The sequence below is a fragment of the Geotrypetes seraphini genome, chromosome 6 (assembly GCF_902459505.1).
Source record: "Geotrypetes seraphini chromosome 6, aGeoSer1.1, whole genome shotgun sequence".
Taxonomy (NCBI): domain Eukaryota; kingdom Metazoa; phylum Chordata; class Amphibia; order Gymnophiona; family Dermophiidae; genus Geotrypetes; species Geotrypetes seraphini.
The window spans coordinates 125,521,309-125,547,483 of NC_047089.1; the positions used below are offsets into that span (position 1 = coordinate 125,521,309).

The 26,175-nt window shown below is 41.5% G+C and overlaps 1 protein-coding gene across 1 annotated transcript in view; it reads left to right on the plus strand.

Moving 5' to 3' along the window:
• Window positions 1–26,175, plus strand: part of NALCN (sodium leak channel, non-selective) — a 1,129,711-nt gene that overhangs the window by 1,074,877 nt on the left and 28,659 nt on the right. Inside the window, exons 40-42 of the mRNA XM_033948885.1 lie at window positions 15,420–15,577; window positions 23,753–23,903; window positions 25,785–25,931. Coding sequence (XP_033804776.1) covers window positions 15,420–15,577; window positions 23,753–23,903; window positions 25,785–25,931 — 456 coding nt within the window. The remainder of the gene's footprint in view (window positions 1–15,419; window positions 15,578–23,752; window positions 23,904–25,784; window positions 25,932–26,175) is intronic.

A 26,175-nucleotide genomic window follows, 5' to 3' on the forward strand; every position in this document is an offset into this window, starting at 1 on the left:
AATGTCAAGGGCTTTGAAAACCCAATTAAAAAGAAAAAATATTGAATATGGAGCTCATAATCAAAACAAAAAAAGTCTAAAAAATGGCCTAAAAAATGGGTACTTAGACAATCAAAAAGCCTGATCGTCCAAGTACCCATAAACAAAGCTGGTTTTAGACATATCTAAAACCAGCTTAGGCCTTTCCCCTACCTTTAAACGCATAGAGTGAAAAGAGGCATTTTTAGAGACAGGGAAAGGGCTGGAGGTGGGCTAACCTAGACATAGCCATACAGCAGGTATAACCAAAGGTTTAGGCAGATTGCCTAATCGTCACTTATACGTTTTGACTTAGACCAAGTCAAAACAGGTATAAGTGCCGAAAAAGGGGCCGCTGAGCTGATCGCGGCTGCCGTGATCAGCTCAGCAGCCCCAGCAACCTGCCTACCCCCTACCACAATGATCGCAGCAGGAGAGATGGCTCATCTCTCCTGCCGCAATTGCCCACCTTCCCGAACCGCGGCACTTTGGGGTGAGGATTCTCACCCTGAAGTGCTGCAGTTCGGGGGGTGGGCTATTACCATCGCGGCAGAAGAGATGAGCCATTTCTCCTGCCGTGATCCACACCCTCCCCAGTAACGATCGGGGCAGGAGGGAGCTCAAGCCCTCCTACCCCAGCGAAACCCCCTACCCCCCGACACCCACTAAGATACGGGCAGGAGAGATCCCAGGCCCTTCTTCCCTTGACGCACCTCCCCCCAATCGCCCCCCCAAACCCTGCATACCCCCGGTACCTTAACAACGTTGGCCAGATGGATGGGTTCCAAGCCCGTCCATCTGGCAGGCCCGTCATCCTCAGAATGGAGGGCCTTAGGGCCTGATTGGCCCAGTCATCCCAAGCCCCACCCACAGGGCCTGAGATCCCTCCTGCCCGTATCTTAGTGGGTGTCGGGTGGGTCGTGGCTTGCCGGGGCAGGAGGGCTTAGGCTCCCACCTGCCTGATCTGATCGGGGGGGGGGGGGGGTGGATCTTGGCAAAAGAGATTGGTTATCTCTCGTGCTGTGATTGTTGCTGGAGGGGAGTGGATTCTGTAACTGGTGTTCTTTTTGACAGATACTGGTTACAGAATCCAGCTTTTAGGCAAAGGACTGGCCCCTCCTTTGCCTGAAAGATCTGGTTCTGGGCATTTGGCACTTAGACTTTTTTTTGTTTGATAATGTGTTGCATGTGTAGATGTAGTGGTGGTATGGCCGTTTAAACTGCTGATTTGGTTACTCTGGCATGTTAGTTGGACTGAACTTTGTTTTATCCCAGACCTGCCATCTGTGAACTTATATGATACAGTGACCACTGATGTAGGCGTTCCTCAGACGCCGAAACATAGTGCTGTGTCGGGTCCACAGCTTCTGCTTGTGTCCTTTTATGAAATAAACAAGTTGGTTTTACATCAGTGATCATCAGTGGAGTGTTCATTGTCCGTTCCCACTTCCTTTTGTACTGTTTTATACCCGTTCTCTGTCCTGTTAGACTTTTTGGTGTTTACTTGAACGTAGAGGTAGGCCATTCTGAAAAAAAAACAACTCATTTTGGATGTTTTTTTTGAGAATGGACATTTTCCCTGCTTCTACTTTCAACGTTTAGGGCCTTGGGCCAAAAGGGGACTTAGATGTTTTGTTTTGTTTTTATTATGCCCCTCCACGTATCTAAAAAAAAGTCCCTGATATCATGTTGTTTCAAGAAACACACAGATATATCAGAAGCAATCAAATTGAGGACTAAATGGTCTCTTCCTGTGATCTTCTCAACATCAACCAATCACACAAATGGTACTGCCATCCGTCTAAGAAATAGATCTGATTTTAAATTATTCTTGCAATCTAATTACACGAACAGCAGATAGGTTGAAAATCAAATTCGCTATTGGTGATGAATCACTTATCATTATTGTCTATGCCCCAAATATAGATGATCCTGATTTTTTCAATGAGCTATCTATATCAATATTAGAAGATGGATCTCAATCATATATCTTAGCCGGTGATTTCAACCTTGTCTTAGAACCATCACTAGACAGAAAATCAAAGGTAAAATACAACATCATGAAATCATGGCATAGCTTGCACAACATGATCTCACAGTTAAACTTGGTAGATGTGTGGAGACTTCAGCGTGCTATGGAAGCCCAATATACATTTTATTCTGCCCCAAATAATTCTTATTCTAGAATTGACTTTTTCCTTTCAAGTAAAAACCTAATCAGCAACATATCCAGCTTTACAATTAATGAAATCTCCATTTCAGATCACGCCTCTATGTAGCTTAGAGTAACTGGTCTTGCTCCTAGCCCAAAACAAGCCACTTGGAGATTCAACAAGTGGCTTTTGCAAGAGCAGGACTTTGTAGAACATTAGCAACGCCATTAGAGAATACTTTCTCTTTAACAGGGTAGAAGACATGAGCTGGATATGCTTATGGGATGCATTTAAGGCATTCATCAGAGGGGTAATAATATCATTCCAAGCCAAAAGAAAAAACGTCATGCTGAAAAAACTACATGATTATTAAATGAGAATTAAGAATCTTGAAAATTGTCATAAACTCATTCTAGAGGACATAAATACTTTGCAACAACTAAGAACACTGTGCTTGGAGTACAACATATTGTTGAGTAAGAAGGCATGTAATTTAATATTTATGCAATCAGCACACTACTACTAGCCAACTACTTGAAAGTATAAGAAGAAAAACTTGACATCCATATTATTAAAGATCAGCAGGGCAATCTGCAAAAGGATAACAAAGAGATTCTACTTGAATTCCAAAAATTTTATAAGAACCTATATACATCTGAGGCGCAAACAACTGATGCCGCCAACATGCTATCATCTAATATTCCCCATCTGATTCTACCAATGGAGGATAATGAAATACTTGCTATACCAATTACTTTAACGGATATCCAATGCACAGTCAAAGAAATGCTAAAGAAAAAATCTGCTGGACCAGAATTTTATGCTACTTTTCAAGTGTACTCTTCCCTCAATTACTTGCATTCTTTAACTTCTTAGGTACTTCAAAAAGTGTCTCTAGCTCTTTCACAGAAGTTAATATAATAGTCCTTCCTAAGCCTGGCAAAGATCTGTTGTTAGTCCAAAACTATCAACCTCTGTCCTTAATTATTGTGGACACCAAAGTATATGCAAGATCATTACATTACATTACATTAGGGACTTCTATTCCACCTATACCTTGCAGTTCAAGGCGGATTACAAAAGAGCTAACTGGACATTTCCAGTGAAGTTACAACAGTTTTGGTGTTTGTTTTTTTTGGTTACAAGGGAGGAGAGGTAGCTGGATTAATTCCGGAAGAACTTGCAAATTGGATATTAAATTGACTGTACGTTACTGTGTGATATAACAAATAGATTACAGTTAGATCATAGCAAATAGGCTTCAGCTTGTACTTCCTAAGCTCATTGGATCTGATCAAAATGGTTTTATGACTGGTAGATTGGCAAGTGACAATGCAAGGATGTTTAGCAATATTGTGCAATACGCTGAACATTCTACATCTCCCTATATAGCATTAGCACTCGATGCTGAAAAAGCCTTCGATCTAATTGAATGGGACTTCATGTTCAATGCTATGCTATGGTTTGGATTCGATGCTACCTTAATTGACATGGTTAAAATATTGTATACAGCTCCCACCACTTCCATTAGAATCAATGGCTCATTATCAAAACCATTTCACCCCACCAGAGGCACTAGACAGGGATGTCCACTATCCCCATTACTATTTAATATAGCCCTTGAACCTCTACTCATACACATCCTCAATAATTCCAAAATTACTGGCATAAAATGTGGGCAAACCGAGGTGAAAATGTCTGCGTATGCAGATGATGTATTAGTCTATGCAACACCTACCTCTTTTCCCCATTTGCTGGAGACCATCTCCACCTATTCAAAACATTCCAGTTACAAACTCAACATGACTAAAACAGAACTAATGCCACTGAATAACTGTTTATCCAAATCGGATGTTAGTGAATTCAACTTTCAGTGGTCTCCCAACAAAATTAAATACCTAGGAATCAACTTTGGACTGACAGTTGAAGCACTTAATAACAGTTCTTCTGATATCATAACTTCTATGAAGCAATTAACAGCAAGATGGACTCCACTAAAACTCTCATGGTGGGGTTGCTTAGAATCAATTAAAATGGTACTTGTCCCTAAAATATTATATTACTTACATATGATCCCAGTCCTTTTTCCAACCAGCTTTTACAAAAAGATAGACAACATTCTATCCAGATATCTATGGAACAATAAAGTGCTTCAGATAGCATTAATGAAACTTAAACAAAATAAACAAAACAGTGGAGTTAACTTTCCTAATATTGTGGCCAATACTGCAAATGCTCCTAAATGGTTAAACTTTGAGAAAGCGGTTAGAAGATCAACAAACTTAAAATACTTACCATTCATGTCTATGACTAAAAATGTTAGTAAACAGGAACAATTACTATTGTCAATTCAAAGTACATTTAAAGAAATATAAAAACTATTAACTAATCGATGGAACAATACACTCCATGCCCCATTATGGAGAAATGAAGACATAAAAATTCAAAGTCATGTCATAGATTGGAAAAACTAGCAAGCAGCTAGTATATGGCAAATTGACCAACTTTATGATGGCATTGACTGGTTGCCATATGACACCTTATGCTCACAGTACATGCTCCCACCTACCTGTCATTACCAATGGCTCCAACTCAAACATGCAATACATCATCATCATAAGATATCTTCCACATGGAATGCTGTCATACCTGACATTTTCCCACTTTCTCTTCAACTGACATTCAAGAAAAGGAGGCAGGCATCTGGTATAAACTACTACAGGAAGACATCTAGACCGAATAATATAGAAGAAACATGGAATAAAGACTTTAACATTAATATAGAAGTTGGCACATGGCAAGTGCTTAGGGAATAACAAGTTCTGCTTCAATGTTGCAAACATCTTATTTTTTGCTTCACAGAGCTTACTGGACACCTTTGAGAATTGCTAAATTAAAAAAGTCTATGGAGGATGGTTGTTGGTCCTGCAAAGCAACAATTGGGGTCACAACGAAACTTACTATATGATTGTCCATTACTAAAAGATTTTTGGAGTCAGACATGGTCTACCATATCCCTTGATCCTGGAGTTACTTGTACATCAGTGGACGCTTCACCGGCAGGAGAAAGCCGCGAAGCAGCCTGTTTAGCGCTGGCGGTTGCCGACGCTACTGGAGGGAGGTTTGCTGCTCATCGCTGGAGGGTCGTTATGGGGTTTCACTTGGGGGGGAGAGGTAGTAGGGTCAGCGGGGGTTCGACTGGGGAGGGGGAGAAGCAGTCTGCCACGGTGCTCTAAGGCCTGGCGCCATTACCTTCTTCGGGCAGCAGCAGTTTTACAATTCGCTGCTGTTGCCAGCTTCAGGCCATTCCTCTCTGCCTGGTCCTGCTACTTCCTGTTTTCATGAAGACAGGGCCCGACAGAGAGGAAGGCCTGAAACCGGCAACAGCAGTGAATTGTGAATGCTGCTGCTGCCGATGAAGTTCAGGACACCAGGCCTTGGGTGACAGAAGGAGGAAAGGGAGCAGAGGGGGAGAGAATTGGGGAGAGTGTTGCTGTACCCAACTGGAGGGAATGAAATGAGATGCCAGGACTTGGAGGGAAGAAGAGATGCCAGGGCATGAAGGGAAGGAGGAAGGTATGCCAGATCAAGGGAAAAGGAAGGGGAAAAGGAAGAAGGAAATGTCATAGCATAGAGGGGGAGGGAGAGATGGAAGAAAAGGAAAGGAGAGAGATGCCGGGAATCAGGGAAGGGATGATGCCAGACCGTGAGGTGGGGAAGGAAAGAAAGGAGAAGAGAGAGATGCCAGAGCATAGGGGAGGGGGTGGTGACAGAGAGAGAAAAACGGAGAGATGACAGAGTTGAAATCAATCATGTACAAAGGAGAGAAGAGGCACGGGATAGTATAGTTTATGGAAGGAGCATAGAAAGAGGGAAGATGCCATATGGAAGAAAGAGAGGGTGGACACTGGATAGAAAGAGCACAGAGGGCAGTGAATGGAAGGGGCGAGATAGAGGGTGAACACTAGATGGAAGGGGGGGAGAGAGGGAAACAGACACTGAATGGAAGTGTGGGGGAGAGGGGGACAGCTGCTGAATGGAAGTGTGAGGGAAAGGGGGAGCAGATGCTGGAAGGAAGTGGGGAGGAGAAAGAAAAAAAAGGCACATGCAGGATTGAGGGAAGAGGATAGAGTTAGTTACTGGAAGGGTGAGAGAAAGAGGTGGCAAGCTATAGGTAGACACAGTAAAAGAGGGAAATTGAGGACTGAATAGTAAAAAAAGAATTTAGACAGAGGCAGAAAATAAATTGAGAAGGAAGACCAGGGAAGAACAGGAGGAAGGGAGCGGAGAGAGAGATGCCAGAGCAGGGGGGAAGGAGAGGAGACAGATACCAGACCAATGGGGGTGAAAGGAGAGATGGAAGGGGGAGGCATAAAGTTTCTGGAAGGGGCATAGAAGGAGAGAAGATGCCATATAGGGGCAGAGAGATGGCAGACAGTGGATGGAAGGAAGAGAGTAACAAGAAGATGAGGAAAGCAGAAACCAGAGAAGACAAAGGTAAAACAAAAATTTTCTATTTATTTATTGCTTTAGGAGATATGTGTCACTGTTTCTATGGTGTTGCATTGTATGCAGAGTCAAGCTTCTTGCTGGTTCAATTTAACCTTTGTCTATGTAATTCTATTTTATCCCCCCCCTTTTACAAAACTGTGGAGCGTTTTTTAGCGCCAGCCGTGGTGGTAGCAGCTCTGATGCTCAGAACTCTATGAGCGTCAGAGCTGTTACCACCATAGCTAAAATCCACACTACAGTTTTGTAAAAGGGGGAGGTGTTAGTTTGTGATGACATTCCATAGTAGGCGAAGGTGTTTTCTGTGTTCTGTGTGTTCGAAAGACATGGTTTTCTGTTAGGATTGACTGCAGGATTGATCTGTACTAGTCTGGCTTGTTTAGTTTTACAATGGGTGTATTGCTGTTGTATTTCTCACTGCAGTATGTAAGATGCTGCCTTTTCCTAGGTACTCATGTGTGACGTGTGGCTTGTTACTAAAAATCATGTTTTTTGTACAGATGGGGGGGTGCCAAAAAATGATGGGCCCCGGGTGTCACACATGCTAGGTACGCCACTGCCAGTTCCTAACAAATCTAAATCCCTCATCCCTACACCATCGTCTCAAACACACACTGAGACTTCAGAGCTCTGCCTGCCTCTTGGATCCTGCGCACAAAACTGATAATGCTACCCTGGAGGATCTGGGTTTCAGCTTTCTACCTATATTAAACTGTCTGGCCTTTTGTGGCAGCAGCAGGTGGGAATGCATTTGCACATGTACCATGCAGTCTTCAAACACTTCAGAAAAGTGTTTCTTCTTCTAGAAAAGTTTTCTAGAAGATCTCCACCTGGGTTCCGTCAGATGGTGTCCTGTTGTCCTCAGTGAACGTCTACTACTGGTGAGTAACTTTGCTTTATTTCAGCTCACCAAGGTCAGTGGGCCATTAAGCTCCTAGGGTAGATATATATTCAGCTGGTGGTGGTGAGGGTTTTTTTAACCACCACCTGTACTGTACCCTCTAAGCAGGAGCAGGAGCAGGGCATGGTGCTTCAATACTGTTTTTTTCAGTCACTAGGAGCTGGTAGCTTCCCTGCATTCCTGCATATCTTGCCTTTCCCTCACTATTGAAAATATAATAGTGAAACAGCACTCCAGACTGGTAGAACTGTAGGTGAAGGAGTTCTGCTCAGCTTAGAGGGAATAGTGGCTGCCAGAATTATTCCTGGATATTCAATGCTGGGCCATGTTTAGACACCAGCACTGAGAGCCTAATTCTAACATCAACATCCCAATTGTAGGCAGCGGTAGGTCTCCTACCGACTTCTAATGGACTAATCGGGATGCACATACAGAGGTGTCTAGGCACACCTAACGATGCCTAATGATGGCGTAGCGTGGCTTATGTCTGAACTGACCTTAGGAGTCCATAGATCTGCCTATGCGCTTCCATAGGTGCATGTCAGATGCCTTAAATGTAGGCCTGTAAAACACTGGCCTACATTTAAGGCATCTGTACTAAAAATAGATGTGCTTCTGGGCATGACGCCTACTGGTGATTGACATGCGGTAGGCACCCATTTTGCAGGCACCTATCATGGCAGGTGCCATTTCCAGAATCAGGCCCTGATGTCCGAGTTTATGAGGCCAGCTGTCTCTTATGTGATTAACCCTTTAATTGGCAGTTGGTGAAATGACTGCTTTAAGTAACTTGATGTTGAACGAGAGCAACAGTGCCAAGCAACAGGCATTTGGAGATATAGATCGCTCATAAGAGCCATAGAAGATACATGTTGCTTCTGAGAAACAATGCCAAATAAAAATTTAAACACATTATTCAACACTTTACCACATAAGTGACACCACACACAAGACTGACTTTTATGAAGTCCAATATAACTGCTAAACTTAGATGGTTAAATGCTGACTTCATCTTGGACCACCCACAAAATAGCCAGCTTTGAGTATATTGGGCTGTGATGATATTCAGTGTCATTAATCAGTTAAGTGCCACTGAATATCAGCAGGTAGCCCTGAGCAAGCGATTTATCTGGCCAGGAAACATTTATTTATTCAATTTTCTATACCATTCTCCCCAGGGAGCTCAGTACGGATTACATGAATTTATTCAGGTACTCAAGCATTTTTCTGTCTGTCTGTACGGGCGGGCTCACAATCTATCTAATGCAGTGGTTCCCAACCCTGTCCTGGAGGACCATCAGGCCAATCGGGTTTTCAGGCTAGCCCTAATGAATATGCATGGAACAGATTTGCATGCCTATCACTTCCATTATATGCAAATCTCTTTCATGCATATTCATTAGGGCTAGCCTGAAAACCCGATTGGCCTGGTGGTCCTCCAGAACAGGGTTGAGAACCACTGATCTAATGTACCTGGGGCAATGGGGAGAATGGCTGGTTAAATTGTTTTGAATATAAACCCCATACTTTACCCCTTCTTATATATAGGTGGTATATCAAATTAAAGATAAACTTGAAACTTAAATACATATAGGGGACATTTTTGAAAAAAAAAAAGTCTACATCCAACTTGGATGTTTCCAGCTGAATGTCCAAAGTTGGAGGAACAAATATGGCCATTTTCGAATGGCAAACTGCTGGATGTTCAAATATAATTTTTTTTTTTTAATTGTCTACTTAGATGTCTTGGCCACTGGGATGTCTAAATTTTTACCCCATTTTTGAACAGAAAAACATCCATGTTGAAAATGTCCTAATCCTGACCATTTGGATGTGGCTGGGCCAGCATGGTAATGGTCTAGCCCAGGGGTCGGCAACCTGCGGCTCCAGAGCCGCATGCGGCTCTTTTCCACCTTTGCTGCGGCTCCGGCCAGGATGATTTCTTTTTCAGGCACCTTACAAGTCCAGCGTCGCGGCGGGAAATAGCCATGCTGAGCAGTGAGCTCAGCACATACACAGATGAAAGCCTTGCTTGCTGATTGGTCCGGCGGCCCCGCCCCGCCGTGCCGCCGGACCAATCAGCAAGCAAGGCTTTCATCTGTGTAGTGCTGAGCTCACTGCTCAGCATAGCTATTTCCCGCCGCGACGCTGGACTTGTAAGGTGCCTGAAAAAGAAATCATCCTGGCCGGGGTCGGTGTCATGCTCCGGAGATCTACAGCCTTCCTATCTCCCTCTTCCTTCTACCTGCTTCCGGCCACATCCCCTGCTCCGCGGCTCTCTTCGGCAACTCAGCAGCAGCGATCGACACAAGCTTCTGACGTCGGGGCCTACCCTCTGCGAGTCCCGCTTGTTTCAACTTCCTTTTTCCACAAAGGCGGGACTCGTAGAGGGAAGGCCTCGATGTCGGCAGCTTGTCTTGATCACTGCTGCTGACGAGTTGCTGAAGAGAGCCGCGGAGCAGGGGGGTGTTGCCAGGTGCAGGTAGAAGGGAGAGGGCCAGATGCAGGACTCGTGGGTGAGGGAGGAGAAGAGAGAGAGAAAGAGAGAGGGGAGGGAAACAAAAGGAAATCTTTCATACTGGGCTGGGCCGGAGTGGAGGGAGGGTGGAAAGATTCTAGCTACAGGGTGCAGTAACAAAGGAAAAAGGGGGGAAAGCTGAAAATGGAGATAGTGACACAAAGAAGAGAAAGGGTAAGCAGGACCTACTGAATAAGGATAGAGATACAGAGGGGACATGAAGAGGAGGTGAAATAGAGACATAGAAGTAATGCTGAAAAAGTGTGGGAGGGGGGAGATAAAGACATTGAAAGGGCAAATGGTGAACATGGCGTAAAGATAAGGACAGAGACAAATGAAGATTCTGAAAAAGTGGTGAGATAGGGATATAGGTGAGATGGACACAAAGAAGGGTGATGCTGGAAAATAGGTGGAATGGTAATTCTGACAGACACAGAAGGGAAATGCTGGATCAAGGAGAGATGGGGCTCAGGCTGGATGGAATGAGGAGAAATGCCTTGTTGGCCCGGAACTTCCTCTCCTACGTCAGAATTGACGTCAGGGAGCGGAATGCTGGTCAGCGCAACACTTCTGCAGGGAAAGCTTGGGACGGCGGTGGCTTGGGGGCTGTTCCCCGATTGCAGTGGCAGCAAACCGAGTGGCTTGGGGGAGGGCACGGAGACAGAAAGAAGGGGGAATAGGGAGACAGAAAGAAAAAGTTGGGGGAGAGAATGAGGTCTGGAGGAGAGGAAACATACAGGAGGCTGAAAGAAAGGAAGAAAGATTGGATGCACAGTCAGAAGAAGAAAGTGCAACCAGAGACTCATGAAATCACCAAATAGCAAAGGTAGGAAAAATGATTTTATTTCAATTTAGTGATCCTGTATATAGCATTAAGATAAGAAACAATATATGCAGTGTTAGATTTGTTTTATAATGGTTTTGCGGCTCCAAGTTTTTTTTTTCTTTTCGAAAACGGGTCCAAGTGGCTCTTTATGTCTTAAAGGTTGCAGACCCCTGGTCTAGCCACATAGACTTCCTAATAGAGCAATGGTACACCTTAGAGGGCACTGCTGTGAACTTCACATACGGGGTACCAGTTGTATATCTCACCATATCCCCTTTATAATTTATGGTGAGCCCCCCAAACCCCCTCAAAACCTCCTGTGTACCATCGCAATAGAACGTATGGCTGCAAGTGGCACCTATATGGCAGTATAGAAGGGTTTGGGTAGGCTCACACATTCTACCATAAATTGTAGTGGTTAGAGTGGCTTATGGGCCTAGGTCCTCCTCTCTTATGATTCACTAACCCACCCACCAGGTTACTTAAGACACCTGTGTACAGCTCTACTAGGCTGCCCCATACCAGATGCTGCTGTTTTACAGACAGGTATGTACCTTTTTGTTCTCATTTTTGTGTGGTGGAAGGGGGTCATTGAGCACTGGGGGAATGTGGGGGTATCTTACCCTGATGCATACAGTGGTCATCTGGTCAGTTTGGGCACCTTAGTGACACTTAGACATGTCTAACAGAGGTCTAGTTTCAAACGTCTAAGTTCCGTCCAGGATGTCTTGCAAAATGTTTGATTTTTGCTGCAAGACATCCATTTCTAACCCAGCCTTGGGAACGCCCAAAGCCAGCCCATAGCATACCTCCATCATGCCCATCGCATGCTTTGGATGCACAGAAGCTAGAATACTTTGCTAGATGTACAGAAAGACAATTTTGATTATCGGCACTGGGACGTCCTGGCGATTAGGACGTCCAGTGCCAATTTAGGATACTTTTTAGACTTCTATGTTTTTTATGAGCCTGATAGGCACCTATATGTTTTTGTAAAATACCAACAGGTTGAATCTTCACTAAACTGCAGGGCATATATTTATTATATCTCAAGAGACGGTGTAAACATTGTGACAGGGAGAAGGCAGAAACTGACAAAAAGCCGCAGATTCAGTCTGATCCATGCCTTGTCACTGAGAAGAAACCCAGCAGTAGTGCCACTAAGAGTAAGCAAAAGGCTACGGGAGTTAAAAATGTTTCTGAACATAAGTCTTATTTGCCCCTTAAGTAAATCTCTACGTCTGACATATGCTCTAGGCAGAGCACAGAGAGAGGGTGGGGTAGAGAAAACAGCACCTGCAAACACAGCAGGACAGGTTCTAATCAGAATAAGCAGGCTGTCTGAGAAACACCCAATGAGAGCCTTAGCTGCACCAGGAGTTGTAGTTAAACAGGCACCAGACCTTAAGCTAAGGGGAAGTGGCTCCATTCCCAAGCAGTGCTCCCTGTACAGCATACCCTTAATGCCTTTGAAATCTTCAGCTAATAAGGGCTAGATTCACTAAGCAAACCGATCATGTATCGATCGATTTGTGACCCCTTTGCGACCCGATTTCCCTCCGACTCGATTCACTAACCTCTCCTGTGATCCGCTTCCGATCCGTGCATGCAAATTAGGGGAAACAGCATGCAAAGTAGGCAGGGATGCGATTCATTAAACAAAAGAAGGAAGACCAATTGGGCTTGCCAACCCAAAGTGAAGTGACTGCTGAGGACCAGTCGCTTTATTTTTTACCGACTCTCCTGCTCTTTAAAACCACGGGCTGGCAATGGGTTTTGCAGAATACATAAAAAAGGAATTATTCCTTTTTTATATATTCTGTAAAACCCATTGCCAGCCTGTAGTTTTAACTGCCGCCCTCCCCCCCCCCCCTGCGCAGATACCCTGCTGAAGAACATAAGGCAGAACATAACTCCCTCCTGCCATCTCTAACCCATCCTGTCCAGGCTGGGCCCACCTCCCTTCCCATACCTTTAAAATCGTTGGGAGTAGGATAGGTGCTCGGTCCCTCCTGCTCCTCCAGCCTCCTGCACAGCAATGACAGCCTTAGGCCATACCCCGATGCATCATCTGATGCAAGGGGAGGGGCCTAAGTCCCTGATTGGCTGAGGCACCTTGGGCTCCTCAGCCAATCAGGGACTTCCAAGAAAAATATGATGTGGAAAGAAATCTCAAATGGCAAGAATCTACAAATTGACACAAAGATAGAAAACCTAGACCACCTTTATCAATCTTTAACACCAACTTGTGCAATGGAAGATGAGGTCGACCCCCTTTCCAAAGGAATCCTCTAATAAGTTTATCTAATTGAAATTCAACTCTCCGGTAAAAAATAAGAGGGAACATCTGGTAAATGTACAACCATTGAGGCAAAATAATCATGTTGTAAAGTGAAATACGTCCCATCATAGAGACCAGAAAATGATGCCATGTTAATAGAAGAGACTTAGTTTTATCTAACAAAGGTTGTATATTAATATCATGAAGTTGATTAAGATCTTGTGGAATCGATATACTAGGATATATTATTTTATCAGATGCCCAGGTCAAAGGAAAAGTGTCATTCCATTTAGAAGGTAAAGATGAATGGAATGGAAGAGCCATCGATTTCTGATAATTTAACTTAAAGCCAGAGTGAAAACCAAATTCTGCCAATGCATCAAGTAAATGTACTATAGACCTTTCAAGATTGGTTAATATAAGCATAAGATCATCCGCAAATGACAATACCTTCAAATCTTGACCCTCACTGGAAAGGCCTGTAATATGAATATCACTTTGTAGAGTATATAATAAAGGTTCTAAATATAAAAGAAAAAGTAATGGAGACAAAGGACAGCCTTGACGAGTTCCTTGAGAAATATTGAAAAAAGGAGAACGAGTTCCATTAATTAGGATAGACGCACGAGGCCTAGTATAAAGAAACCAACCAGAGAAACCCATATGTAAAAGCGTTGGAAAAAGGAAAAACCACTCCACTCGGTCAAAGGCTTTCTGAGCATCTAAACTAGCTAAAAGTCCAGGTATCCCCTGCACTTGACCCGTTGCCAATGCCATCAAAACTATGCGAACATGTAATACAGATTGCCTGCCACAAACAAATCCAACTTGTTCTTGACCAATAAGCGTAAGTAAACATTAAGCAAGCCTACGCATAAAGCAAGCCTATCTGCTAAAACCCGAACAAAAAATTTTAGATCAACATTTAGTAAGGAGCTATATTATAAAGATCTTTCCCAGGTTTTGGTATTAACGTAATCAATGCATATGTAACACCAAGGGGAAATGAACCTACATCAACACATGAGTTAAAATACCTCACCAATGATCCTGGAAGATGATAATTTATAATATTCTGCTGTAAAACCATCAGGTCCAGGTGCTTTGCAAGTAATTAAAGATTTAATAACTTGCTGAACTTCTACAACACATAATAGAGCATTTAAAGAATCTCTCATTTTAGGAGTTAAATGAGGCAAAACTGAATCTTCCAAATACATCTGTACCAGAGAAGGTTGCGATGAAGAATCCGCTGTATATAAGCAAGAGAAATAATCACAAAACGTCCGAGAAATTTGAGATGAGTCATTAGTATAAGTCCCAACTGGAAGTTGAATAGAAGGAATTAAGCAATGACCACACCAAGCTTTAGTAAAACGGGCAAGGTAACTACCTGGGTAATTACCAAAATGAAAGAAACAAAATTTATTATAAAGGGTACTACGTTTTGACCTTTCATGAAGAAGAGTATTCAAAGCTATATGTGCAGCTAACATACCCTCTTTATAAGCCAAAGAAGGACGTCGTAAATAGGTTCTATTTGCAGTTTGATATTGGCGTTCAAGCAAAATAATCTTGGAAGCAATACAACGATTACGTCTCGCAACATAAGCTATAACAGCTCCACGTAGCACAGCCTTGGAAGCTTCCCAGTAAAGAATCGGATCACTCTCATGCTCTAAACTAAAATGAGCATAATCTGTCCATCGTTCCACAAGAAACTGTGGGAAATGAGGGTCATCATATAAATAAGCTAGAAATCACCAATTACCACATCTACAAGTATTTAATTCCAGGTCTATAAATATCAAGGTGTGGTCAGAAATGACCATTGGTCCAATAGTAGAAGTAAGGACTTTAGGAAACAAAGATTGAGATATATTTTTAAAAGTGAAATTAGATATTATAAAATTAAATAAAATGAAAAACACACTTGTATATATTCACTGTGCAGAGACATTGATACTGACTTTTAGTACTCTCCATCAACACTAAATTTTCTAGAAAATAAACACCTAAACATAATCAGGTAAAGCATGATTAAAACTACTGTGGATACCACAATGAATATCTCTGAGTGTTTCTGTGATAGGAGAAGGCTCAAGGTATCTCAAATATTTATTTTCTATGTATATAGATGATCTGCTACTTGCAAAAACACCATTAATAGTATCACTGAAATATAATAATTTACTTTTTACAATTGTTGACAGGGGGTGATCCCTACTTTCCGTGTTAAGTTTCTGCTGAGGCTGCTACGTGGGAGATTGGAGGTAGACCTGGATAAGGACAAGCTTTTATTCAAACACATGTGCTATGAAATGGAGAGATTGCACAATGGTGGAGATGTTACTTTTCATGATGTATTGAGGTAATATATGTATATTTTACTTACTTAGAAAATATTACTTCACAGTGCAAATCTTGTTCTCTATTAATTGATTATCTATAATAATAAAACACTAAGCGCTCATGCGCACTCGTGCCGCGTGTTCCCTGAGATCTGATCTGTCGGGATGTTGCAGCATGAGTGTGCATGCGCGCTTCCAGGACACGCGGAGTGGCGGCTGCCGGGAGGAGGGCTGTTGGCGGAGGGCAGACGCCAAAAAGGGCTAAGACCGGCGGGAGCGGCAGGGTTGAGGCACAGTCAGCAGTGCACGGCTGTGGAGAGCACGCGGTCTGCTGGCCCACGAGTGCACAGTCTGCTCTGACCCACGTGGCAGCCAGCACCTCCGTGCAACATGCAGCGGCGCCATGGAGCATGGGTCGAGTATTAGTCAGCGGTACGAGGCAGAGGGAGCTTGTGGTTTCCTTGTCAGCCAGAGTCTGCATCCCTCCTTGCAGTGCATGACGGCAGTATTTGGTTGGGAAGCTGTTAGAGGAAGTGGCGCACTGGGAAGGTTGCAGCTGCCAGCCGTGAGCTCGGTTCATGCATGGAAGGTAAGGCAGAGAGAGATATAATTAATAGTAGCAGTAGTAGTAGAGAGGCAGAGGAAGGGGAGAAAAAAAAGGCAACACAACCTAAAACCTAACCAGGCACCATCTTGAAAAAAAAAAACACCTCCCAAACTGCACAGAGAAATGGAGGGGGAGGGAATGCTGCTGCTGCATAGGGGGCAGGGAGAGAGACAGATATAAAGAAAGACAGACATCGGGAGGAAGACAGAAAGAAAGGAAGAAATACACAGGGGCAGGGAGAGAGACAGACAGAAAGAAAGAAAGCAGGAGGGAGAGAAACAAAAATAAAAAGACAGGGATAGGGAGAGAGACAGAAATAAAGACAGAGAGACATATATTCTAGCACCCGTTAATGTAACGGGCTAAAGACTAGTTAGTAGTATATTAAGTAAATAAATCAAAACAAATCAAAGCATAACTCAATGAGTTCAAAGAACTCAGCAAGCTTCTTTTACCCCCCCCCCCCCCCCCACACACACACACACTTTACAAAGCCGCAAGACGATGGACCTAAAGCCCTTTAAATCCCTATGGGCTTCAAGGCAGTTACCACAGCGGCAACTGCTAGCACAGCTTTGTAAAAGGGGGAGTTAGGTAAAAAAGAGGAAATGAAGACAATTTTCTTTTGTTCTGTCTGAGATTTTTACTTTCTTAGCAGATCAGAAATGGTCTTTTCATTGTTATTCTTATATATTGTCCTCAAAAGGATTTGTTGGGTTGTTTTTTTTACTAAGCTGCAGTAAAAAGTGGTTTTAGCGCACCCTTATGCAGGTCTTTCCTGTGCACTAAGGCCATTTATTTTACTACAGCCATAAAATAACCTATTTTCTATTTTTTGTATTAGTGGTTATGCATTAATGTTAATCCAAAAATAGTGCTAAATTAAACTTCTCATAAATATTAAATGATCTCCCCCTTTTACAAAACCACGCTAGCGTTTTTAGCACTGGTCACGGCGGTAGCAGCTCTGATGCTCATAGAATTCTATTAGCGTTGGAGCTGTTACCACTGCAGCCAGCGCTAAAGACGCTAGTGCACTTTTGTAAAAGGGGGGGGAATAAAATTGTGCTATATAATTCACAGTACATATTATACATTTGATTATAATTTTGGATTGAACCATCACATGAAAAAATTTGTTTTTGGCGCAACTAACCCTTTTGGATAAGTGGATATTTATTACCATTTTCTAATATCAAGGTGAATGACATCAGCCATAAAGTTAAAATTTGCAATTTATTTATTTGTAAATGAGTGAAGTGATGCAGTCATTGGTCTTAAGTTGATGACCTATGAGTTGGAGCAAGAACCAGAAGGCCTTGAGCATGCGCAGATGCTCAAGGCCCAAGCAAGAGGTAGGAACTTCTTTCACCAGCACCGACACGTCCTGTGGGCTGAGTGCTGATGCCAGATGGGGTAAGGCTGAATGCTGTTCAGGTGGGCGGTTCCGGTTCACACGGGGGGGGGGGGGCATTCATGAGTGGGGGGCGGGGGAGAGAGCGATACAAGTTCTCGGGGGGAATGGAGCAGCGCCGCTGGCCTTGGGGGGTGGGGGGGTGGGAACGTATCAAGCGAGTTTCCCTTACTTATCAAGCGAGTTTCCCTTACTTCCTATGGGGAAACTCGCTTTGATATACAAGTAATTTGGTTTACGAGCATGCTTCTGAACAAATTATGCTCGTAAACCAAGGTTTCACTATATTATTATCTAATATTTATGAGAAGTTTAATTTAGCACTATTTTTCGATTATTTTATGGTGAGTGCTAATTTATTTATACAATACTCCCACATTCTGTAATTGTGATTGATATGCATTAATGATGCCATTACCATGTAGCAAGTTTTTAGAATTTTTGTGTGAGCACTTAGACCTGGATTCTATAAATGACACAGTTGTCTGAGGCCACCTTAAAAGTGGACGCCAATCACACAAATCAGGTCAGCTCACTATGGGTATTGACATTGAGAGGCAGTGGGAGGTGTTCGCCGCTGCCTATGTTTGGGAACAAGTGTCAGATGATGACAGACTCCATGTTTTGTAGCTAAATGAGAGATTGACATTAAAGCGTGTGGAGATTTTTATGCCAATGACGTGTGAAAGAGCAGCTTGAAATCATTGCAGATTGCTACTGAATTGATATATTTGAGGCTTTTTCTCCACAATTGTTTATTAATGGGTCTCTCCTGTGGCAATTCCACTGCTGGCTGGTAACATTTATTGTATTTGTGTATTTTGATTTTGTTTCTATTGATCAGTTTTTAAGGGCTCCTTTTACTAAGCTGCGATAGCGTTTTTAGTGCGCGCTGCAGATTAGCATGCACTAACCCCCTGCGATACGTGGAAAAACTAATGCCAGCTCAATGGAGACATTAGCGCAGCTTAATAAAAGGAGCCCTAAGTTTTTGAATCACACAACAGTGCCATTTGTAGAATCACGCCTTCAGGAAAGGTAGATGCTAGAAATGTAGGCCAGAATTTCCAAGGCCTACTTTCTGGTACCTACTTTTAATGTGAACCACACCTATAGAGGTGATCTATAGTGCCTAATGGCATCACTACTCTTTTGGTGACAGTGGTATTGGATCCTGAGTGTGACTGGCTATTGAAACTTTTCTTCATAGAAATTCTTCTTTTCTTTCATTAAAAAGGAGTCAATCCTGATATAGCAAAAAACTACTCAGAAATGACCTTTACAGTTTCTTTTGATGTTTTCCAGAGTATTGGTTCTGGGGACCATTATTTTTATTTAAATTTCTATATAGATATGTGATAAAATATCAAAATGTTACATGTATATATTTTTAAACACTTTCAGTTCAGTTGATGTTATTTCTTAGTAACAAGGAGTTTGCTGACAGATGGGGCACCCGGCCCAGGAGGGAGAAGTTTCTTGTTAATCTGGATTTGGCTTTGTGTGATCTATTCTATATGATTAATTATGACAGGTTCTCCTTTAGTTATTTTCAACTTGTGAAGAAAATTTGTTTTGTTTTTACTGTTTTACTTCTTCTGGATAAACTCATTAAAAAAGAATAGGAATTAGGCAGGGCCTATAAACTTTGCAGTGGCTATGAAGGAAATCCCTCCATTACTCCCCCCGCCCTCCCCCCCCCCCCCCCCCATTCCAACTTCTTGGATGTTTCCTTTCTGAATCCCTTTTAGCATTCAACAGGAAATATTACAAAATGGAACTACTCCAAGACACAGAAGGAGCTGACATCTTCTGAGATCCCTCAATCATCAGAAGCATGTTTTTAATCAGCAGAATGTCTTCACTCATTGCCCTTGATTCCCCAACTAAGCAGAGGGAAATATCAGAAACCATTTTTCTGGCTCATGAAAGGGACCGTGGCAGGGAAAACATCAAAGCTGCATCAAGGCCAGAAACTGAAGCAGTGTGACAATGTGGACAGTGGAAGAGAGATTGTCCTTTCTGCATTAAATTGGTGGGAAAATAAAGAGCCTTATTTAATTTAGCCTGGTGCATATTAGCATAGTTGCTTTGAATCATATGTGTTACCTATGATTTTGTTATGACTAAGACAAAATAAAAGGATAAGGGATGGACATATAATTTACCCCTCCTTTACTAACGCGTAACTGCTCCGATGCTCATAGAATTCCTGAGTGTCGGAGCAGTTACTGCTGCTGCTGGCGCTAAAACCTGTGTTGTGCATTAGTAAAGGAGGGGGTTAGTCGCAGCCTACAAAATAAATTTAGTAAAACAAGTGTGTGAATAATAATTCATCTAACAGCTTCAACTTTTTCCATTGTGAAGAATAAAAAAGTTTTATTTTATTTTTCTTTCCAGCTTATGATTTATCTTTAATCTTATCTATTGTTTTGCCTTTTGTCTTTGTTTTGTTCTATTTCTATCATTTAAATTTCTCCAGAATTCTACTGTTCAACGGCTCCCCCTTCTGCTTCTATTCCTTTCTCTCCTCTCTTCTACCTTCCAAAGTATTTAGATCAATGCTGTCTTATTAAAATGTTTATTTTATTTTTATTTTTCCTCTAACTCTACTTTTCACTTCTCTATTACCCTCCAGGTACTTTAGTTAGATTGTGAGCCTTCGGGACAGTAAGGGAATTTTTCAAGTACCTTTCTTATTTCTAATCTTAATGTATAGTTTCTGTAAACCGCTTAGAACCTAACGGATGTAGCGGTATATAAGAAATAAATTACATTACATTACAATATGACAGAAATGTACTTTACAAGCTGATGAAAAAATCATTTTTAAAAAAAATCATGGAAGGATTGGTACACACCCAATTAATGGAATATCTTGATCAATTCTCTCTTTTACATGAAACTCAATCTGGTTTCAGACCTCTATTTAGCACTGAAACAGTAATCGCGGCCATCTTGGATAATTTACGCTCCTAGTTCAGTAAGGGCCTTAACGCACTGATTATGCAATTTGACATGAGCTCTGCCTTTGACCTAGTGGACCATGGGAAACTGTTACAATGCTTAGACACAATAGGTATCAGAGGCGAGGTGCTAGACTGGTTCCAAGGTTTCCTTACATCCCGCACTTATCAAGTACGCTTTAACTACAATCTATCTGAAACCTGGAGTAATCCATACGGCATTCCACAGGAGTCTCTACTGTCCCCACTGCTTTTCAATGTTTGCATGTCATCATTAGGTGCGCAATTGTCCCAACTAAGGATAAAATTATTCAATTACGCAGATGACTTCACGATTATTATCCCATTCACGACCTCTCTCTCTGAAGTCATTCCTACAGCAACAGAAGTACTAAATGTGATGGAGCAATGGATGACTGAATTTAGATTGAAACTAAACTCAGAAAAAAACAAAATTCTTAGTAGCCTCGCCACACTCACTTGACATCAAAACATCGCTACGCATCAACAAACTCAGTTACCCTATCCAATCTACTATGAAGGTACTGGGTGTAATACTAGACCAGGGCCTGACCATGAAAGACCAGGTGGACTCTTTGGTCAGAAAGGATTTTTTTTTACTCTCTGGAAGCTCCAGTCCATTAGAGCATATTTTGATGCTTCATCATTCAGAATTCTGGTACAGTCCCTTATACTGAGCCAACTTGACTATTGTAATATAGCCTACCTGACAATTTCCCAGAACTTCCAACGATTACAACTGGTGCAAAATGTGGCGATCAGGCTGATTTTGGGTCTGAAGAAATTCGACCATATAACCCCTTCCTACCGATTCCTACATTGACTGTCGATGGAGGCACGTGTGAAGTTTAAATTCGGATGTTTCTGCTTCAAGGTACTTTTCGGCCTAGCCCCCAGATATATAACTGACCTTTTCTCTTTCTCAACCAATCAACTTAAGAGAAGCTCAAACTTGAATTTTGTTTCTCCACTGGTTAAAGGATATACTGTAAATTTAAAAGACACCATCAACATCTCGTCTCTTATCAGGCAGCATTATGGGGTAAAGACCTGAAACAGTTACTCATGCTTGTGAATACTTATGGGGAATTTATGAAACACCTAAAAACATATTTGTTCCTAAAGTACTTAGGCAGCTACACTGAACAATCTCTCCCCCCAATAACTGACCACTAAATCTTAACTCTGTTAGTACTTCTCAATCTGTAACTTTTAATCATTGTAAACTGCTAAGAACTTCACGGTCTTGTAGCATATAAACTGTTGTTATTATTATTATTATTATTATGAAACTACTACTCACCAGTGAAGACTATAAGGGAGTGTTCTCAGAGTGGGCATCATGGTCTGGGTAATTCCCCTTCCAGCAACACCAACCTCAGCCTTTACAATTCACTGCTCTGCCGGTGTTGGGCCTTCCTTTCTGCTAGGTCCTGCCTTCGTAGAAGCAGGAAATAGGTGGGACCCGGCAGAGCAGCAAGTTGTGAAAGCTATTGACAATGAGAGAAAGAGAGGTATCCATTGGGGTGGGGGTACAGAAATGCTGCACAAGGTACCCGATTGGAGGGAGGGTAAGGAAGAAAGCCATCCGATTGGGAAGAAGGAAAAAGGAAGGGAAGGGAGAGGAGAGAGTGATGCCAGTCCATGGGGAAGGGGGGGGGGAGGAAAGAGTGGACATGCCATAACATGGAGGGGTGAGGGAGAGGGAGAGATGGAAGGGAAGGAGTGGAGAGAGATGCCAGGGTATGGGGGAAGGGAAGCAGATGCCAGAACATTGGGTGAGTTGGGATGGGAAGGAGGGAAGGAAAGGAGTAGAGAGATGAAAGAGCATGGGGAGGGAATGGAGACAGAGAAAAATTGAAGGGACAGAGAAAGAGTGTGGACACTGGATGGAATGGAGAATGAAGAGAAGATAAGGAAAACAGAAACCATAGATGATAAAAGGTAGAAAAACATTTTTTGGGTTGCTTTAGAATAAAGTAGCATTGTAGCTGTATTGATAAACATTTATAAATAGAAAATGGAAATAAAGTAATCTTTTTATTGAACAAATTTTAATACATTTTTTACCAACTTTTGGAGACCAAAATCCCTTTCCTCAGGCAGTGGTCTACCAAGGAGGGAGGGGTTTACTAAAAATATTTTTTTATATAGGGGGTGTTACAAAATGATTGGCCCTGGGTGTCACATATCCTAGGTATATAAACCAACACTTTCAATTGGCGACTGCTGTGATAATAGGACATAAGAAAATATCGTTTTGCTAGAACATAGTGAAGCAAGTGTCACCTCACATTTCACTCAAAAAGAAGGAAAAAAGCCTCAGAAAAGGCCCTCCCACCGCCACAAAAGTGAATATCAAGGTGGTTAGACGGTAACCTCACAGGCAAAACCTTCAAAAATGAGTTAATACGAGCAAAGAAACTTATGCTTCACATGTATGTAATTGTAGATAGAGGAATAAAGCCACTTATCTTCAACTGATAGGCACACCGACGGAGGCCAGCGTTTCACCGACTAGCTGCATCAGGGTGTGACCCGACCTAAAAGAGCGGAAACAACCGCTTCAGCTGAGTCCAAACAGATGGCCATCTGTTTGGACTCAGCTGAAGCGGTTGTTTCCGCTCTTTTAAGACTGATCGGTCGGGTTACACCCTGATGCAGCTAGTCGGTGAAACGCTGGCCTCCGTCGGTGTGCCGATCAGTTGAAGATAAGTGGCTTTATTCCTCTATGTACAATTACATACATGTGAAGCATAAGTTTCTTTGCTCGTATTAACTCATTTTTGAAGGTTTTGCCTGTGAGGTTACCGTCTAACCACCTTGATATCCACTTTTGTGGCGGTGGGAGGGCCTTTTCTGAGGCTTTTTTCCTTCTTTTTGAGTGAAATGTGAGGTGACACTTGCTTCACTATGTTCTAGCAAAACGATATTTTCTTATGTCCTATTATCACAGCAGTCGCCAATTGAAAGTGTTGGTTTATATACATTGGTTTTTCAATACATCTGTGTTTTCAAACATATCCTAGGTATGCCACTGTTTCTCACCAAATGGATAGAGATAAAAAGGTGTTAGAAAATTATTTCATTGCTTTTACAGACTTGCTTTGTACATTGATAGATCTCTAATGCTGTAAATTTATTTGTGTGCCAAATGTCTCATTACTTTTATATATTTATTTTCCAGTATGCTTTCATATAGATCTGTGGATATTCGAAAAAGTCTTCAGCTAGAGGAGCTCCTTGCTAGGGAACAATTAGAATATACAATAGAAGAAGAAGTAGCCAAGCAAACAATACGCATGTGGCTGAAAAAGTGCTTGAAACGTATCCGAGCAGTAAGTTAAGTGTTAATCTCTGTCAGTCACCTGTACTAATCTAGAAGTTTGTTTACTCTTGAATTCAATATTCTAAGCTAGAAACTGGTTCATGATTAGGGCTTCTATTCTTAGATGCATAGAAATTGTAAATTTGTGTTAATTAGGGGCTCTCTGTAGATTCAAACAATGGTGTTTATTGGTGTTTGCACACCATAGAGTACTATTGCCTTGGTAACTTATCCAGTGTCACTTAGGAGTCATCAATACAGAAAAAGCACAAAAACAGAGTGGAAGATCCATGGCTGAGAAAGGAAATGAATGAAAAGGTACAGAGCAGTGGCAATATTCTAGTATTTATCCACTAAATTTGAGAAGCCTTATCCATGAAGAGGGAAATTCTATAAAAAAACATAGCCGGGTATATATGCACATACTCCTCGATTCTATAAAGGTTGCCTAGGTGTAATATTGTACTGAAAATTGAAGGAATGGTTATGAAATCATGTGTACCTTTATGTTTTAATTTTATTCCAGATTCACACCCAAACTAGTTAATGAACCATTAATAATCGATGATTGGCATTAATTGGTATTAATTAGGACTTACACGTGAATCTGCCTATGTGTTATTCTATAACACTGAATGCCTAAATTTTCATGTGCAAAAGCGAGCATGGCTAGAGGAGGGATATGAGCAGGCAAGGGCATTCCCAAAATGTAGGCACACAGGCCTGGATTCTATAAACAGTGCTGTCATCATCGACCGTCTTAAAAACTGTCACTTTTTGCCTGCCAATCTCGCAATAGAATATGGGCCAGTGTGTTATAAATAGAGTCATTTATACATCCCTCTGTCATTAATTGCACACTGTGGTATAAAACAGGAGAGTCAAAACCATAAACAAAAGATCAGGAGACAAGAAGTGGAATTGTCCTATGCAGACTGGTGGACTCAAATGTATGATAGAAATGTCCTTTATTTCATCCAAAACCAACTCAATTACTCGACATGTACATGTTTTGGCTGGAAAGGACTGCCTCAGGAGTCTACAATTACAGATGCACAAATTAATAAAAGAAAATGCAATCATAATATATTGTCTAATTATATAAAAAAAAAAACCCAGCTAAAATGACACACTAAAAACTGTGCAAATTTAATGACTTAGGATTTTCATATATAAAACAATCACACCTTTAACAAATTATTACAATTAAAATCATTAAAAATAAATAATAAGTACAACACCCGCTAATGGTAATTCTACCATAATTAAAAAAAGCACTAAAACCTCTTTAGCCATATATAAATAAACATGTATAATGGTAATGATGTGAACCCCTTGTATCAATTATAACACATATACAAAAGGACAATTATGACACATATACAAAGGGCGCAATATGTTATACTCCACTCAATCAGAGAAGTGCATCTAGCGTTCATCCACCATTCTACAATCTTTTTAGTATTCAGGAAAAAAGGCCTCAGAATTGGAGCCTACGTTCAGTCGTGTCATAGACTGAGGTGATCAGCGTAGTTTGGGTTTTTTTTAGCTCCGTGCTCCAGTCATTGGCCAAAATACCTGATAATTTTACTACTTTTTTACTGTTTTTCTTTTTTTTGTTTGGAATTTAGTTTAATTTTTATATATTTTTCTTCTGTTTTACTACTAAATCCCTATTACAAGTTATCTTCACCAACATTCACCGTTTTTCACCATTTTTTTAAATATGCACCTGTAAAACAGAAGAAAAATATATAAAAATTAAACTAAATTCCAAACAAGAAAAAGAAAAACAGTAAAAAGTAGTAAAATTATCAGCTCCTCACAGTCCTAATTATCACCTCTTTGAATTTATCATTGTATAAATATCTTTTTGTTTGTTTTGTTTTAGAAACAACAACAATCATGTAGCATCATTCACAGTCTTCGAGAAAGTCAGCAACAAGAACTGAGTAGGTTTCTGAATCCTCCCAGTATTGAAACAACACAGCCAAGCGAGGATATGAATACTAACAATCAGGACAACACACAACCAGAGGTAAGATCTGTACTGCGGATACCATATTTTCTTATGTATACCCTGCACTCGTATATAACCCATGGGTAAGCATGGTTCCCATTTGCAAACTGCACCTTTGGATATCCTGCATCTTTGGATAGCTCGTGCCTTTTAGTATACCATACTGAAACGCAAGTCATTCACAGCAGACTTTAACCTTTCACCAATTGAATATGCCTAGGTTTTCAAATTTAAGTTTCAAGTTTATTAAAAATTTGTTATC